The sequence below is a fragment of the Ahaetulla prasina genome, chromosome 8 (assembly GCF_028640845.1).
Source record: "Ahaetulla prasina isolate Xishuangbanna chromosome 8, ASM2864084v1, whole genome shotgun sequence".
Classification (NCBI taxonomy): domain Eukaryota; kingdom Metazoa; phylum Chordata; class Lepidosauria; order Squamata; family Colubridae; genus Ahaetulla; species Ahaetulla prasina.
This window is the reverse complement of record NC_080546.1, coordinates 30658801-30673524: the sequence shown is the minus strand read 5'-3', so window position 1 is coordinate 30673524 and position 14724 is coordinate 30658801. Positions and strand designations below refer to the sequence as shown.

Below are 14724 nucleotides of genomic sequence, written 5' to 3'. Positions count from 1 at the left end.
ATGGAACGCTGTTATCTTCCCACCAAGGTGGTCCCTATTTTTTCTACTTGCATTTTTATGTGCTTTCAAAACTGCTAGGTTGGCAGAAGCTGGGACAAGTAACGGGAGCTCACCCCGTTACACGGTAGCACTAGGGATTCGAACCGCTGAGCTGCCGACCTTTTGATCGACAAGCTCAACGTCCTAGCCCCTGAGCCACCGCGTCCCCTATAAATGGGGTTAGTGCAATGATTATATTTTTCATCCTGTTAAAAAACTGTTTAGAAGAAAGTGGGAGATATTGTGAAAAATTATCATCTCAGCCCAATTTTCTTATGAATTCAAGTTCTCTTGGTGAAAAGAAGCGTTTCATGAGACACTATTCTGATATTAAATTAGGATAAGAGATAAGTCTGCAACTAGAATATGTGATAGATAAATAGAATCTCAAGGAGAGCCAGTGATGTATAGTAGTAAGGGTACTGAACTAGCAGAAAATCCAGCTTTAGATCCATCCTCAACCATGTTATTTCTTAATCAATGAATCAGTTTTTAAAAAAATCTTCACTAGAATTCTTTGTTGATCAGGTTATGCAATGGGGAAATATGAAAAGTGTATGAAGAAGTTATAAAAAAGGAACTAACACGTAAGATAAGAATGATAGTGCTGCTACAAGGCAAGACAAAGCAATATATGTATACAAAATTCAAAATTTTATTTATCATGGTTTTTTAATATGTGCAATAGTGAGCATTTGCATTTCATTTCAACAATTGATGCTCAAGGTGAATTTGGATGTTAATAATTTCAACATTTATCTAATGGCTTAGGGATTTACAAACTGGAAAGATACCTTTCCAAATCATCTTTTCCTCTCTTTTCCCTTTCATCTTCTAAATTCTGCCTCATCTGAGCATCATAGAAAATAGTAACAGTGCCTTGTTTTGAATTCACGAACCACCATAATAAAATATGCTGCACCATTCCTGTTGATGCATGCTTTATGGAGTAGTTGCCAAGAATTCATGTTATAGCTTTGTGATGTAAACTTTGCTTCTTAACTACCTGTGAACTCAACTCCATGTGAAGTTTGCGATACAAGTTATAAACAGCATTGTGATGTCATAATGCACATTTTATCACCAAGGATAGAAATGGACACCTACAAATTTTTAAATTAATCATGCAGAAAATCACATTAGGCCATGACCCAATTAACTGCATTTTAAGCCTAGTATTTCTGCAACTTCAATCACTGAAGAATCTAGAGCAATAATCTCTGTCACACATTGTGACATTTATCAATATGCCCCATTTCACTGGTTCAGGCAGATTTTTACCCTTATCTCAGCTGAGGATAATCGATCCTAGGAAGCCCCAAGTCTCAGATCCTTCACTTCCTGAAGCAGTTCACCTGGAGGGCCCTGTCTAATGAGGAGATTATAAACGCATTGATAGAGCAGATCTGGAACTAAAGCGATTGTTCACCAAGATCAGCAGCAATTCACAGAGGAAGAAGCAAAGAAGAAGACACCTGATTAGAAGCTGCACAGCCCATCTGAAAAGAAGTAATACAGCTGAGGAGAATAGTGACAGGGAAGCAAAAGTACTCCTTACAGCATAAAAAGATTTATGCCTGCTAAACTATATTCTTAAATAAGGAACTATTGTATAATCAAAGCTATACATCAGAAATTCACAAACTATAGTTCAAGAGGCTATCTACATTCCACAGAATGCAGTCCGCAGCACTTCTACAAATAGTCACCAAAGCAAAAAATACTAGATACAGATATTAGCTATTAGATACAGATAGTCCTTGACTTACATTTAGCAACTGTTCAAAGATACAATGGCACTGAAAAAAGTGGCTTACAACTAGTCTTGCACTTATGACTGTTAAACAGGGGTGGGTTCTACTTATCTTTACTACTGGTTCGCAACGGGAGTGCGCGTGTACACGCTTCTGTGCATGCGCAGAAGGACCTTGATGACGTCAAGTGGGTGGGTGGAGCCTTCTGCCGGTTTTACTACTGGTTCTATAGAACCGGTCAGAACCGGGAGCAACCCACTACTGCTGTTGAAGCATCCCTATGGTCATGTGACTAAAAAGAGTAGGTAGTTATGATGGTACTGACATTCTGGGTTTTTTTTGATTGCCATTTGTAACCTTCTCAGCTGGCTTGCAATAAGTAAAGTCAATGGGGGAAACTAGATTTGCTTAACAATTTTTTTTAATAACTGCATGATTCATTTAACAAGTTTACTTAACAATCATGGTAAAAAAAGATTGTAAAATTGTGCATGATTTGTTTAATAATTGCCTTGCTTAGCAATGGAAATTCTGGTCCCACTTATGGTTACAAAAGAAGGAACCACCTGTAAGGAGGGCAATCATATTAAAATAATGTATCAAGTGTAAATTAAATTATCATGGATGAGTTATTACAAAATAGCAAGTATTACTGATGCATCAGTCTAGGTGGAGAGAAACCTCTGATCTGTGTGTCAGAAAAGGTTGTTACAAAACCTGTTACAAACAGAAAAACTATGGTACAGATAGTGATTGTTTGGAGACTTTTAATGAATAAGAATGGAAGCATAACTATTTGATATGAAATAATTTGAACAAAGTTATTCTTCTAAAGGGTATGATGGCAGTGAATATGGCAGAAAACTTGAATGACTACTTTATAATCCAATGCATTGCTAGTCATTAGAAATTATGCATGTAGTTTGGGAAACCTTGCAAATATCAATCATTAGATTCATGGAGTTCAAATAGACTTACATTTGATTGAGTGCATAAATTTGTATTGTAAAATGATTTAATGTTTCTGTTAACATATTGGGATGACCTATATAATGAAAAAGCAACTAAAAAAAAATCCAAAATAGGGAAATTTGTCAAATATGTTTGTAACAGAGAATGATTTTCAGCAAATGGAAAAAAAGTAACAGGAGAGTCATCACTATTTTTTAAATAATTTAAATGTACGTGCACCACCAATCTTTGGAAACATTGTTTTTGTCAAATGAAAACTGCTCCTTACAACCTATGTTTACTGAAGTTCAATGGTATAATGTGGCCTTCTATTCTGCCTGACTCTATACCCAAATCCGGTTTTGGTTCTAGAAGTTTCACTGCTAGAGAAAGGAGCACATTGGTGACCAATGACCATATAAGCACGGGTGGTCAGCTGTCTTGCATCTGATATTTAACATAATAATCTCACCTCCAAAGAGTTGATTCTTGCTTTCCTTAGGCTGGTCTTCCACCATAAGTGAGGGCTGCTCCAGCATTTGTTTGCATTCTTGCAACAGACAGTTTACCATTTTTTGATTATTCATGTTGCACACTCCTGCACTGCTGGAATCAAGAGGAGGGGGTGTTGTGGTTGCACAGTGATCAATTACCTAGGAGAAGACATACATTCTAAATGAAAAGAATTCCTTTCAGGCTGACATACCTGGTGAACAAAAGTAGTGGGGCGGGGGGGGGGGAGATGATTAACTAAAACATCATCAATTATCTGCAACGCTCAAATAGGGTAGGATAATAGGATATGTATATTATAGCCTCCAAGGGCTTTATTAGAGAAGAGTATGAAATTACTCCAGGGTCTGTAAGACAGACTGAAGTGCAACAAACATCTTGCAAAGGGAGCATAAAGAAAGAATTTGAAATCCACAGTATTTTAAAACCCAAACAGTGAAATGGCCAGCTGACCTGTGAATAAGAGAATCACTTTACATATATACAACTTTTTGGGCTTAAGTGCTTTAAACTGGCGGATGGGGGGAAGCAAGAAAGCATTCTAGCTTTAAATTAGAGGAAAGAGACAGAATATTAGATACAATAACTGAGTTCTGTCATAGTCAATCAATCAGAATAGAACTGTAAGGGACTTTAGAAGTCTTCTAGTCAAACCCCCTGCTCAAGCAGGAGACCCTATATCAATGGTGTACCATTTCAGATAGGTGGCTGTCCAGTCTCTTATTAAAAACCTCCAGTGACTACTACTTCTGAAATCAAACTGTTCCACTGAATTGTCCTCACTGTTGGGAAGTTTCTCCTTAATTCCAGGTTGCTTCTCTCCTTGATTAGTTTTCACCTATTGTTTCTTGCCTTGTCTTCTGGTCCTTTGGAAAATAACTTGAACCCCTCTTCTTTGTGGCAGCCCCTCAAATACTGGAATGCTTCTATCATGTCACCCTCTAGTCCTTTTCTCTAGACTGGCCATACCCAATTCCTGCAACCATTCTTCATATAGACAACTCCAGGCCCTTAATCATCTTAGTTGCCCTTCTTTGTTTTTTTTCCAGTCTCAACAACGTTTTTGTAATGTGGTGACCAAAACTGGATGAAGTATTCCAAGGATTTATAAAGTGGTACTAGTATAAATATATGAAAAGTTCACGTACTACACAGGAGTTGGAACATGGCAACCTCTACTTTCCCCCCAGCCAATAAACAGGAATGGATCAACTTCCCTTGTAAATGATCACATTGATAGCTCTTCTTAAAAAACAGAGAGCTGCCAATGAATGTGGCATTCTTTTGTTGGCTGGAAATCTGTAATATCTAAGCTTAATATGTGCTGGACTCTGGGAAAACGCCCCCAATTTTAATGCATTAGTGTTCCCAATTTGGTTAACTTCTTATGTGCTGAACTTTATTTTCCATGATTCCCTAAACAACATGACCAAAAACTGCAGGGTGATAAAGAGAAAAGAACCAGGTTGAGAAAGACTTGTCTACAGATACTCCCTTTAAGACTAGAATGCTGTCCTGTCATGTTTTTCCATCCAAGAGTAGAACATGAGTGGGAAGGGAAAATATCATAAATGTCATAAAAAAGCATATGATTTGGACAGAAACCCAAGTATTCCTGAGGTGGAAGTTTCCTTCAGTACAGTTTCTAATTTGTCTCTATATGTTAATTTTTCATCTCTAAGTTCAGGTTAGTTCATATAATCTAAAAAGTTTAAACTTCTGCTCTTGGTTTATGAAGCTGCAGCCCCACACAACCAAGTTTTCTAAAGCAGTATGTGTACAATCTCAGGGACTATATTAAAAAACAATGAACTTTGAAGTAGATCATAAATAGTTCATAAATGCTTGTGTCATAATTGATTTCTATACAAGCAAATGCAGCAAAAGTGATTTTCTTTTGCAATACATCAACACAGAAAAATCCTACATTTTATATTGTTAGAAACTGAATTTCACATTCTAAAAAGCCAATTAGATTACTTAAGCCCTTTTATTCTTTTTTTTAAAAAAAAATTATCCTAATTTTGATCTCAGGTTACACTATTTAATTCCAGAGACCAATAAATGAGGAACAAAGACTTGAGGAGTTCTATGCGGAGGCTGCATTTATGGATTAATCCCAACAGGGAACAAGTAAAGCTCCTCACAGGCGCCTTCACTAGGACTTAGCACAATCAACTGAGAAAAAGCGATTGTTATTTATGGCTACTGGTGTTTTGACTTTCAAATAAATATTTTAATTATTTTAAATGCCACACCAAAAATTCCTTGTTCTTTGAATGGAGATCTGTGATGGCCTCGAAATAGATGCAGCTGTAATTATACAAATCTTTTTGTTATGTTAGGATTCATTTGCAGAGCCAAATGGGGAATGAGTGATGCTTGAATTACTAGGGGATCTGGCAGCTGCAGGAAACACAAAGCTCATTATTACCATTAGGAGTCCCCTCATTTCCCTTTGGGGAAGGTAGGCTTCTCTTCTTCTTCTTTAAAGTATTCAACTAAAGGTTCAAAAAAAAAAGGATTCTGGCTTTCAAGCATCAGAAAATTAATTATTTAAACATGGAGAGACACAGGCTTTCCTCACGTGCAGTGAGTCCTTTCTTTGGCTCCAAGTCTCCATCAGGAGTATCTTGAAGGATAATGCAGGCATGGAGTGAGACCAGTATGGAACTGCTAACACTGTTCTAAAACCATTCTGAAATAACATAGTTTGTTATCCTGCTTTTTAAGTTGGTTTCTTTATTGCTTCATGTAGCTTTATTTTTTAAAACATTTGACAGATGGTACACCACACAAAGAATGTCTGTTTTAAAGGTAAAGGTTTCCCTCGCACATATGTGTTAGTCGTTCCCGACTCTACGGGGCAGTGCTCATCTCCATTTCAAAGCCAAAGAGCCAGCGCTGTCTGAAGACATCTCCGTGGTCATTTTTTTTTTTTTTTTATTGAAAGAGTTTTAAAAAAAAACAAAAACATTTTCCCCCTTTTTTCCCCCTCCCTCCCAAAAAAAAAGACAAAACAAAACACCCCCCTCCCTCCCCCACCCCCGGCTTCCCGGGTCAATCACAAGGTAAAGTCCAATCCAAATAACCACATCCAAAGCTTTTCGTCTCCCAACCCCTCCCATTACATAAAATAACTTTCTAATTATTCAAAGGCAATCTGATATTTCTTAATCTGATATCTGTTTTGTAGATAATCAATCCATTTTTCCATTCAATTAAATATCTTTCCTGCGTATTGTCTTTTAAAAACGCTGAGATTTTAGCCATCTCAGCCAAATTAATAACTTTCAATATCCATTCTTCTATTGTAGGTATCTCTTCTTTCTTCCAGTATTGTCCAATCAACAGTCTTGCTGCTGTTATTAAGTTCAAAATCAATTTAGTCTCAATCCCTGTACAATCCATTATAATTCCCAAAAGGAAAAATTGTGGCAGGAACTTTATCTTCTTCTTCAGTACATTTTGAATAATCCACCAAATTCTTATCCAAAAGACCTTAATTTTCTTGCAAGTCCACCAAATATGAAAATATGTAGCATCATCACAATCACACCTCCAACATTTCGCTTGGATATTAGGATACATACATGATAATTTTTTGGGATCTAAATGCCATCTATAAAACATCTTATAAAAATTTTCCTTAAATTCTGTGCTTGTGTAAACTTAACATTTCTAACCCAAATTTTCTCCCATGTTTCCAACATTATTGGTTCCTGAATATTCTGTGCCCATTTTATCATACAATCCTTTACCAAATCCTTTTCCGAATCTATTTCAAGCAACACATTATACAATCTCTTTATATGCTCCTGGGTCTGATTTCTAATTTGCTTTATTAAATTTTCCTCCTTTGCATTATACCAATTTTTGATCTTCTTTCCATCTAGCACTTATTTGCCCATATTGAAACCAAGTATAATTCCTCCCTTCTTCATTTAATACCTGTAATGATTTTAATTGCAATCTACCTCCTTCAGCATACAAAAGTTCTTTATATGTAATCATTTCCTGTTTCTGTTCTATATTTATATTCTCTATTGCATGTCTAGGGCTCGCCCATATAGGAATCTTATAATCTAATTTATAGGAATATTTATTCCAGACCATAAAGAGCACTTCTCAACACATGATTCTTAAAAGCCCTATCCACTTTTTTCCATAAAATAAGTACGCATGCCATCCATATAACAAGTCATAACCTTCTATATTCAAAATTCTTTCCTCTGTTAAGTTAAACCAGTCACTTATTACTGAAAGGGTTACTGCTTCATAATATAGTTTAAAATTAGGCATTCTTAAACCACCTCTTTCCCGTGAATCCTGTATTATTTTCATTTTAACCCTCGCCTTTTTACCCTGCCATATAAATTTATTAATCCCACTCTGCCAATCTTCCAAATTTTTATCCTTTTTAATTATAGGTATCATCTGGAACAGAAACAAAAATCTAGGTAACACATTCATTTTAATAGCCGCAATCCTTCCCAATAGGGATAACTGCAATTTCTTCCAGCCATTCATATCATTCTGAACTTTTTGCCATAGCAAGTCATAATTATTCTTATAAAGTTTCTTGTTCGATGAGCTAATATAGACCCCTAAATATTTAACCTTTTTTACTACCTCAAATCCTGTCATTTCCTCTAGTTTTTGTTTCTGTTGTATAGACATATTTTTAATTATCACTTTTGTTTTTTTCTGATTTATTTTAAATCCTGATACCTTTCCATATTTATCAATTACTTCCAACAAAAATCTACTTGAATTTATAGGATTCATTAACGTAACCACTACATCATCTGCAAAAGCTCTAACTTTGTACTCATATTGTCTAATCTTAATTCCCTCTATTTTCATTAATTCTCGTATTTTATCTAATAATGGTTCCAGAGTCAAAACAAACAATAATGGTGATAAGGGACATCCCTGTCTTGTTCCTTTCGCAATCTTAATAACTTCTGTCAAACTACCATTTACTATAATCTGTGCTGTTTGCTCTCCATAAATCGCTTTAATTATTCTAATAAAACAGTCTCCAAATTGCATTTTCTCTATTAATTTAAATAAAAAATCCCAATGCAATCGATCAAAGGCTTTCTCTGCATCCAAAAAAATAAGTGCTGCTGAAGTATTCTTCTTTTCCAAATATTCCAATATATTAATAATCTGTCTAACATTATTCCTCATCTGCCTCCCTTTTATAAAACCAGATTGATCAGTATGAATTCTTTGTTGTAAAACTAACATTAATCTATTTGCTATTATTTTTACAAAAATCTTATAATCATTATTTAAAAGTGAAATCGGCCTATAGTTACCAGGTTTAGAGCAGTCTTGCTGCTCTTAGGTATCAGTGAAATAAAAGATGTTTTCCATGACGGGGGTATTCCCACTCCTAATTGTATCTGATTAAATAATTCTTTAAGTGGGCCTAATATTTCATCCTGTGTTTTTTTATAATAAGTTGCTGTAAGACCATCTGTACCAGGGGTTTTCCCCATTTTTAATTGTTTAATTGCCTCCACTATTTCTCCAGTAGCTATCGGCCGGTTCAGCTCCTCCTCTGTTCTAATGTTAGAATATTCACCTTATAATCTTTCAAATAATCATAAATGTCCCTATCCAATATTTTGTCTTTTGCATATAGTGCAGTATAAAATTCTGAGAATGCCTTTTTAATTTTATCCTGTTGATATGTCTCTTTACCTTTATATTCTATTTTTTGTATGACACGTGCTTTCTGTTTCTTCCTTAAATTATATGCCAACCATCTCCCAGGTTTATTTGCATTACAAAAAGTATTATGTTTAGCATATTGTATATTCGTTGCCACCTGGTCTGCCATTAACATATTAAATTGACTCTGTAATATTTTTATAGCCTCTTTAAGTTTATGATCTTGTGGGTTTTGAATTAATAACTGTTGCTTCCTTTGAATTTCTTCTTCCAAATATCTACGCTGCCTTTGTTTATTATTCCTTTGCCTGTTGTCCAAATAAAATCAATATCCTCTAATAAACGCTTTGCTCGCTTCCCACACAGTTCCTATAGGTGTCCCTATGTATATATTAAAATCAAAAAATTCTTTTAACTGTTTCTTACAATAAGTTACATTATCCTCATATCTAAACAGATTTTCATTCAACCTCCATGTTCTACCACCTTTTTTCCCTTGTAATAATTCCATCCATACTGGGCTATGGTCAGTTAAACACCTCGAAAATATCTTCGCTTACTTCACCCTAGAAAGCAAGTCATTAGAAATTAAAATAAAATCAATGCGTGAAAAAGATTGATGCCTATCAGAAAAAAAAGTAAAATCTCTCTCATCTGGATTCCGTAACCTCCATATATCTCTAAACTCAAAGTCTTCCATCATTTCAAAAAAAGATTTTGGTAATTTTGCATGTATAGGTATCTTCTTGGAGGAGGTTCTCTTATCCCTTCTTGTATCAATTACTCCATTCCAGTCTCCTAATAAAATAAACGAACTATAATCCCAGAGGGTCAACCTCTCATGTAACATTTTGTAAAACTTTTCTTGTTGCTGATTAGGTGCATAAATACCTATCAACAAAGTCTTTTGCATCTATCACCAGTTCAATAGCAATAAATCTTCCTTGAATATCTGCCTCAATTAGCTTAGCTGGTATATCCTTCCTGATATATACAACAATTCCATGCTTCTTTTCCAAAGCTGATGCAACAAAATGGTTACCCAATTTTGAATTAATTAAATATTTTTGGTCTGATAATTTTATATGTGTCTCTTGCAAACAAATCACATCATTTTTAATTGTTTCAAGTAGTGAAATATTTTCCTTCTTTTCTGAGCTGAATTCAAGCCATTAACATTCCATGACAAGATTCTATTTGCCATTACTGGCCTCCTGAAGCTTTGAAGCAGACAACGGAAGCTCCTCCTCCGGTATCTTCCGTCTAGCTCCTCCCACAGCTTCCATAATGGGATCCTGACTTTTACTTTGAGACTGTTGCTCTTCTTTACGCTTAAGGGCTCCTCTTGTCACCCTTTGCTCTTGTGGTTCCTCTAATACTGGCAGCAATAAAGGCTCTTGGGTCACCACGCCTTCTTGAGTCTCTTGAAGTTTTTCTATCACTTCTATTTCGACTTTCAAAACTGTAGAAAGAAAATCCTTTGCCTTTAAAACAGTGTCAATTCTATATCTCCTTCCTTGATAGAATAGTGTCAGTCCAACTGGCACCTCCCATCTGAATTGAATCTGTTTTTAAGTTCTTGTGTAAAAAGCAAATTGCTTCCTGTCTCTAAACATCTTTGAAGGAATCTCTTTCAACACCTTCAACTCCTGTTCTCCAATTTTTAAAGTTGTCTGATATGAAACTTGCAGAATTTGATTTCTCATAGTCCTTTTCACAAAATAAACCACAATGTCCCGAGGAAGCTTTCTCTGTCTTGCAATCCAAGAATTAACTCTATATATTTTATCAATTTGGTAAGCTTCCTCTTGGGGTCCGCTTCAATAAATTCAGCCAATGCTTCTGATATAATTTTTCTTAAGTCTTCCACGCTCTTCTTGCATACCACGAATTCTAAGAGCTCCTTCCATAAGTTTATATTGTAATATCACAACCTGATCTTCATTTTGATCCACTTTTTTCTGAACACCTTTCATTTCATCTTCTAAATACTTATTTGACTGAGAGATCTGTTGCATTTCCACTTCCAATCCTTCAATTTTTTACTCAGTCCTTGAACTGCCATAAGAATATCTTCTCTTATTTTTGCATTAAAATTCTCCATCATCTCTTTTGCCTATCTTCAGAAAGTTTTAATTGTTCTTTCAATATTTTCCTCAAGACTTGGTTCAGATCCCTTCTTCCAGAAGGCTTTAAAGGTTTAGCTGCCATTCTGTCTTCAAAAGAATCAGAATTCAAACTTAATAACTCTCCTTCCCTCCTTTCAGTATAAAAACTCCGTTTGTAACAATCCACAAGTAACGCTGCTTCATCGTACTAAAAATTTTACTTTCACTTTTAGACGCCATTTTAAAAGTCAATTAATCAAAGACAAAGAAAGGTTTCAAATTTCAAAAGGGAGTCGGTACTTGCCGTGCTGATTCTACATCAAAGTTCGAACGCTTGTGAAATTCCCGTCTGCTTGGAATATCAATCAATTTAATAAGTTCTCTAGAGCAGAAGCAACATTCCTCTCCTTTTCCCTGATAAAAACAGGGGCGTGCTGAAGTTGGAAGGAGTGGAATTCGGTGGGGTCATAAATCCAGGAAAATTCGCTCTTAAGAGCAAACCCCCTGTCAGACCTGCCACTCTTCCACAATTCTGATAATCTCTTTCACCCAGAGATTATGCTAAGCTCAGTGAACAGTGATTTATTTTCTGTTTCACTGACTTTTACAATCTTCTAACACGGAGTGCTCTGTTTGAGCACCCAGCAGGAGGGTGACGTCACTGGAGCCCGACATCTCCGTGGTCATGTGGCCGGCATGACTAAACGCCAAAGGCGCACGAAACAGGGTGGTCCCTGTTTTTCTACTTGCATTTTTTACATGCTTTCGAACTACTAGGTTGGCAAAAGCTGGGACAAGTAACGGGAGCTCACTCCATTACATGGCAGTAGGGATTCGAACTCCTGAACTGCCGACCTTTCGATCGACAAGCTCAGTGTCTTAGCCATTGGACCACTGCATCCCTTGCCATGTCTGTTTTAGGGTGGTATAAAAGAACAATCAGTCATTTTGCTTCTATTCCAAGAAGCTTTTTGGGTGAGAAGTGAAACGCCTTCAAGCAAAACAAAGCAAAAAAGTTCAGTTGCCTTTTGAAAAAGCACCTTTTGAGACAACCATGACTTGGATGACTGACAATCTTCATAGGCAATCATTCTATCAATTTATATCAGTGATTTGGTGCAATGTGTTGCATTGCATTCCGCTGCAATGGGGAGACCCAAGTCTATGTCCCTTCATGATCACAAAACTCACAGGGCAATTTGAGGCCAGTTTTTCTCAGTCCAATCTCCCTTACAGGATTGTTATTAGAATAAAATTAGAAGAGTTCTTACAGAAAAAGCCTGTGTAAAGCATGGCTACTTGGTTCATAGGGACCAGAGGTGGTATTCAGCAAGTTCTGACCAGTTCTGGAGAACTGGTAGCGGAAATTTTGAGTAGTTCAGAGAACCAATAAATACCACCTCTGACTGGCCCTGCCCACATCTATTCTCTGCCTCCTAAGTCCCAGCTGATTGGGAGGAAATGGGGATTTTGCAGTATCCTTCCCCTGCCACAACCACCAAGCCATGCCCACAGAACCGGTAGTAAAAAAAAATGAATCCCCCCTCTGATGGGGATTGCCTTGCTTCCAATAGCTAGAACAGTGTTTTTCAACCTGGCCACTTTTAGATTTATGGACTTCAACCCAGGGGTGAAATGCTCCCGGTTCGGACTGGATCGCCCGATCCGGTAGCAATGGTGGTGGATGGTTCGGAGAACTGGTAGCAAAAATCCCTGCCCCCCCCCCCTTGCCCAGCTGAGCCGCGCGATCATCAGAGGTTTTTTTTATTTACTTTTAAAAGCATTTTTTCTTCAGCCAAAATAATGCTTTTAAAAGTAAAAACAAAAGCCTCTGATGATCAGGCAACCTAGCTGGGATCGTCAGAGCCTTTTAAAAGCATTTTTATAACCTCTTCAGCCGAAGAGGTTGTAGAAAAAATGCTTTTAAAAGTTAAAAAAAAAAAGTTGGCCACGCCCACCCAGTCACATTACTCTCCCCCCACCAAGCCACGCCCACAGAACTGGTAGTAACAAATTTTACCACTGCTTCATCCCCAGAATTGCCCAGTCAGTATAAAGAATTTTGGTGAATTCTGATGACTAAAATTCACACATCTTAAAGTTGCCAAGTGTGAAAAACACTGAGCTAGATAATCTACTTTGAGCTATGATATAAACAAACAAAATATCAAGGAGAACCTCTGTGTTTTAATCAGCCATTTCACCAGACGTGCCAAGAAAGAGAGTCTTCTGGCCATGTCAGAACAAAGAATTGAGCAGAATCAGCACAAAGATGAAGTATGACTTAATTTAATAACATTAATTTCATAAAATTAAATTAGATAAAGATCATAGTGTTTTACCCAAAGCTAGGCAAGTTTTCAAATATCAAAAAAAGGAAAAAGGAAAAAAGGAAAAAAAAGAAAGTAAGTTGTAGAGCATTGTATTTACCCATAATATTTGCCTAGAAGGACCAGCTTTAATTATAGTATTGCACACAAATCAGGAAACCAAGGCAGTTCAAATGAATATAAGGATTTATTGCAAGCTTAAGCTCTACAAGAATCTGAACTACTAATGGTCAAAGCAAATTGGTGGAAGATGGAATTCAAGGTGAGCTGGACTTAGATCTCTTATGGGCATGAAGGGACTTGAGACTGATGATGCATTTGACACACACACCCCTTGGATTCAGCCTGGTTGTCTTCCACAATTGCATGCTGCATGTTACTATATCAGAACCAAGCTTTTAATTTTAGAGCCAAAATGAGAACAAGTCAAGATTCAAAAGTTGTTTGTTACCTATGGAATGCATTTCATATTTCTTCTTCTTTAAGGACAGTCAATGAATAACCTGTATGCTAGGGTCTATTTGTCTATGTAGGAACTATTCCCTGTATTATAATCAGGTTTCTCCATCCCAATCCTGGTAACTCAGGTCTATATTCAGGCTTGTGAAAATACACAATCTTTGGGATTGTTATGCATCTACCCCCCACAATTTAAAATGGTTAAAATTTCACAAATTTATCAATTTTGATACTGCACTCAGACCCAAATTTTTTGGGAAAAATGCTGAAATCATGTATATATTTTTTTGATATCTTAAAGCAAACATGCATGAACATCAGAATATGATGAAATAAACAAGTTGTTATTACTTTTTATTATTTTATTCGGAGCTGGAAATGGTGTGGGAATACCATCTAGAGGCTGTCAATACAATGGAATTGTCTATGGCAGCATATCATAAGAACTCATGCTATTAAAATTCTGTTGCAAATCAAAAAACAGAAAAAGAATTGTCAGTATTGCATCAGATAACAATTTTACAATCACATGAATAGCAAAGTTATTTTAGTTACAGAGTAGTGGAATAAGATTGGAACAATGTTATAAAAGCTTGTAAACATAACTGCAGGAGATAAAGTCTATCATCAGGGAACGGCAGCCAGTATTGCAACAAATAGGAGCCCAATTTTTATTTGTTGTAGCAATAATGGAGTGGAGGTTGCAATCATATCTCTCTCCTCTGATATTAGTTGAAAATCCATTTTGCATCCAATGTTCAGCCTGACTGCAAATTATCTTCCCTTTCCTACTGCACTTTGAACTGCGTGCTTATTAAAGCTACTTTGAACCCGTGTCATTACGCTACAGTGCGTTTTGTCTCTATTCTTTTAAAAGGGTGGGCT

At 36.3% G+C, this 14724-nt stretch overlaps 1 protein-coding gene across 1 annotated transcript in view; it reads right to left on the bottom strand.

The window, feature by feature from the left end:
• ALPK1 (alpha kinase 1) overlaps positions 1–14724 on the bottom strand; it is a 70036-nt gene that overhangs the window by 32051 nt on the left and 23261 nt on the right. Inside the window, exon 4 of the mRNA XM_058193190.1 lies at positions 3217–3397. Coding sequence (XP_058049173.1) covers positions 3217–3397 — 181 coding nt within the window. The remainder of the gene's footprint in view (positions 1–3216; positions 3398–14724) is intronic.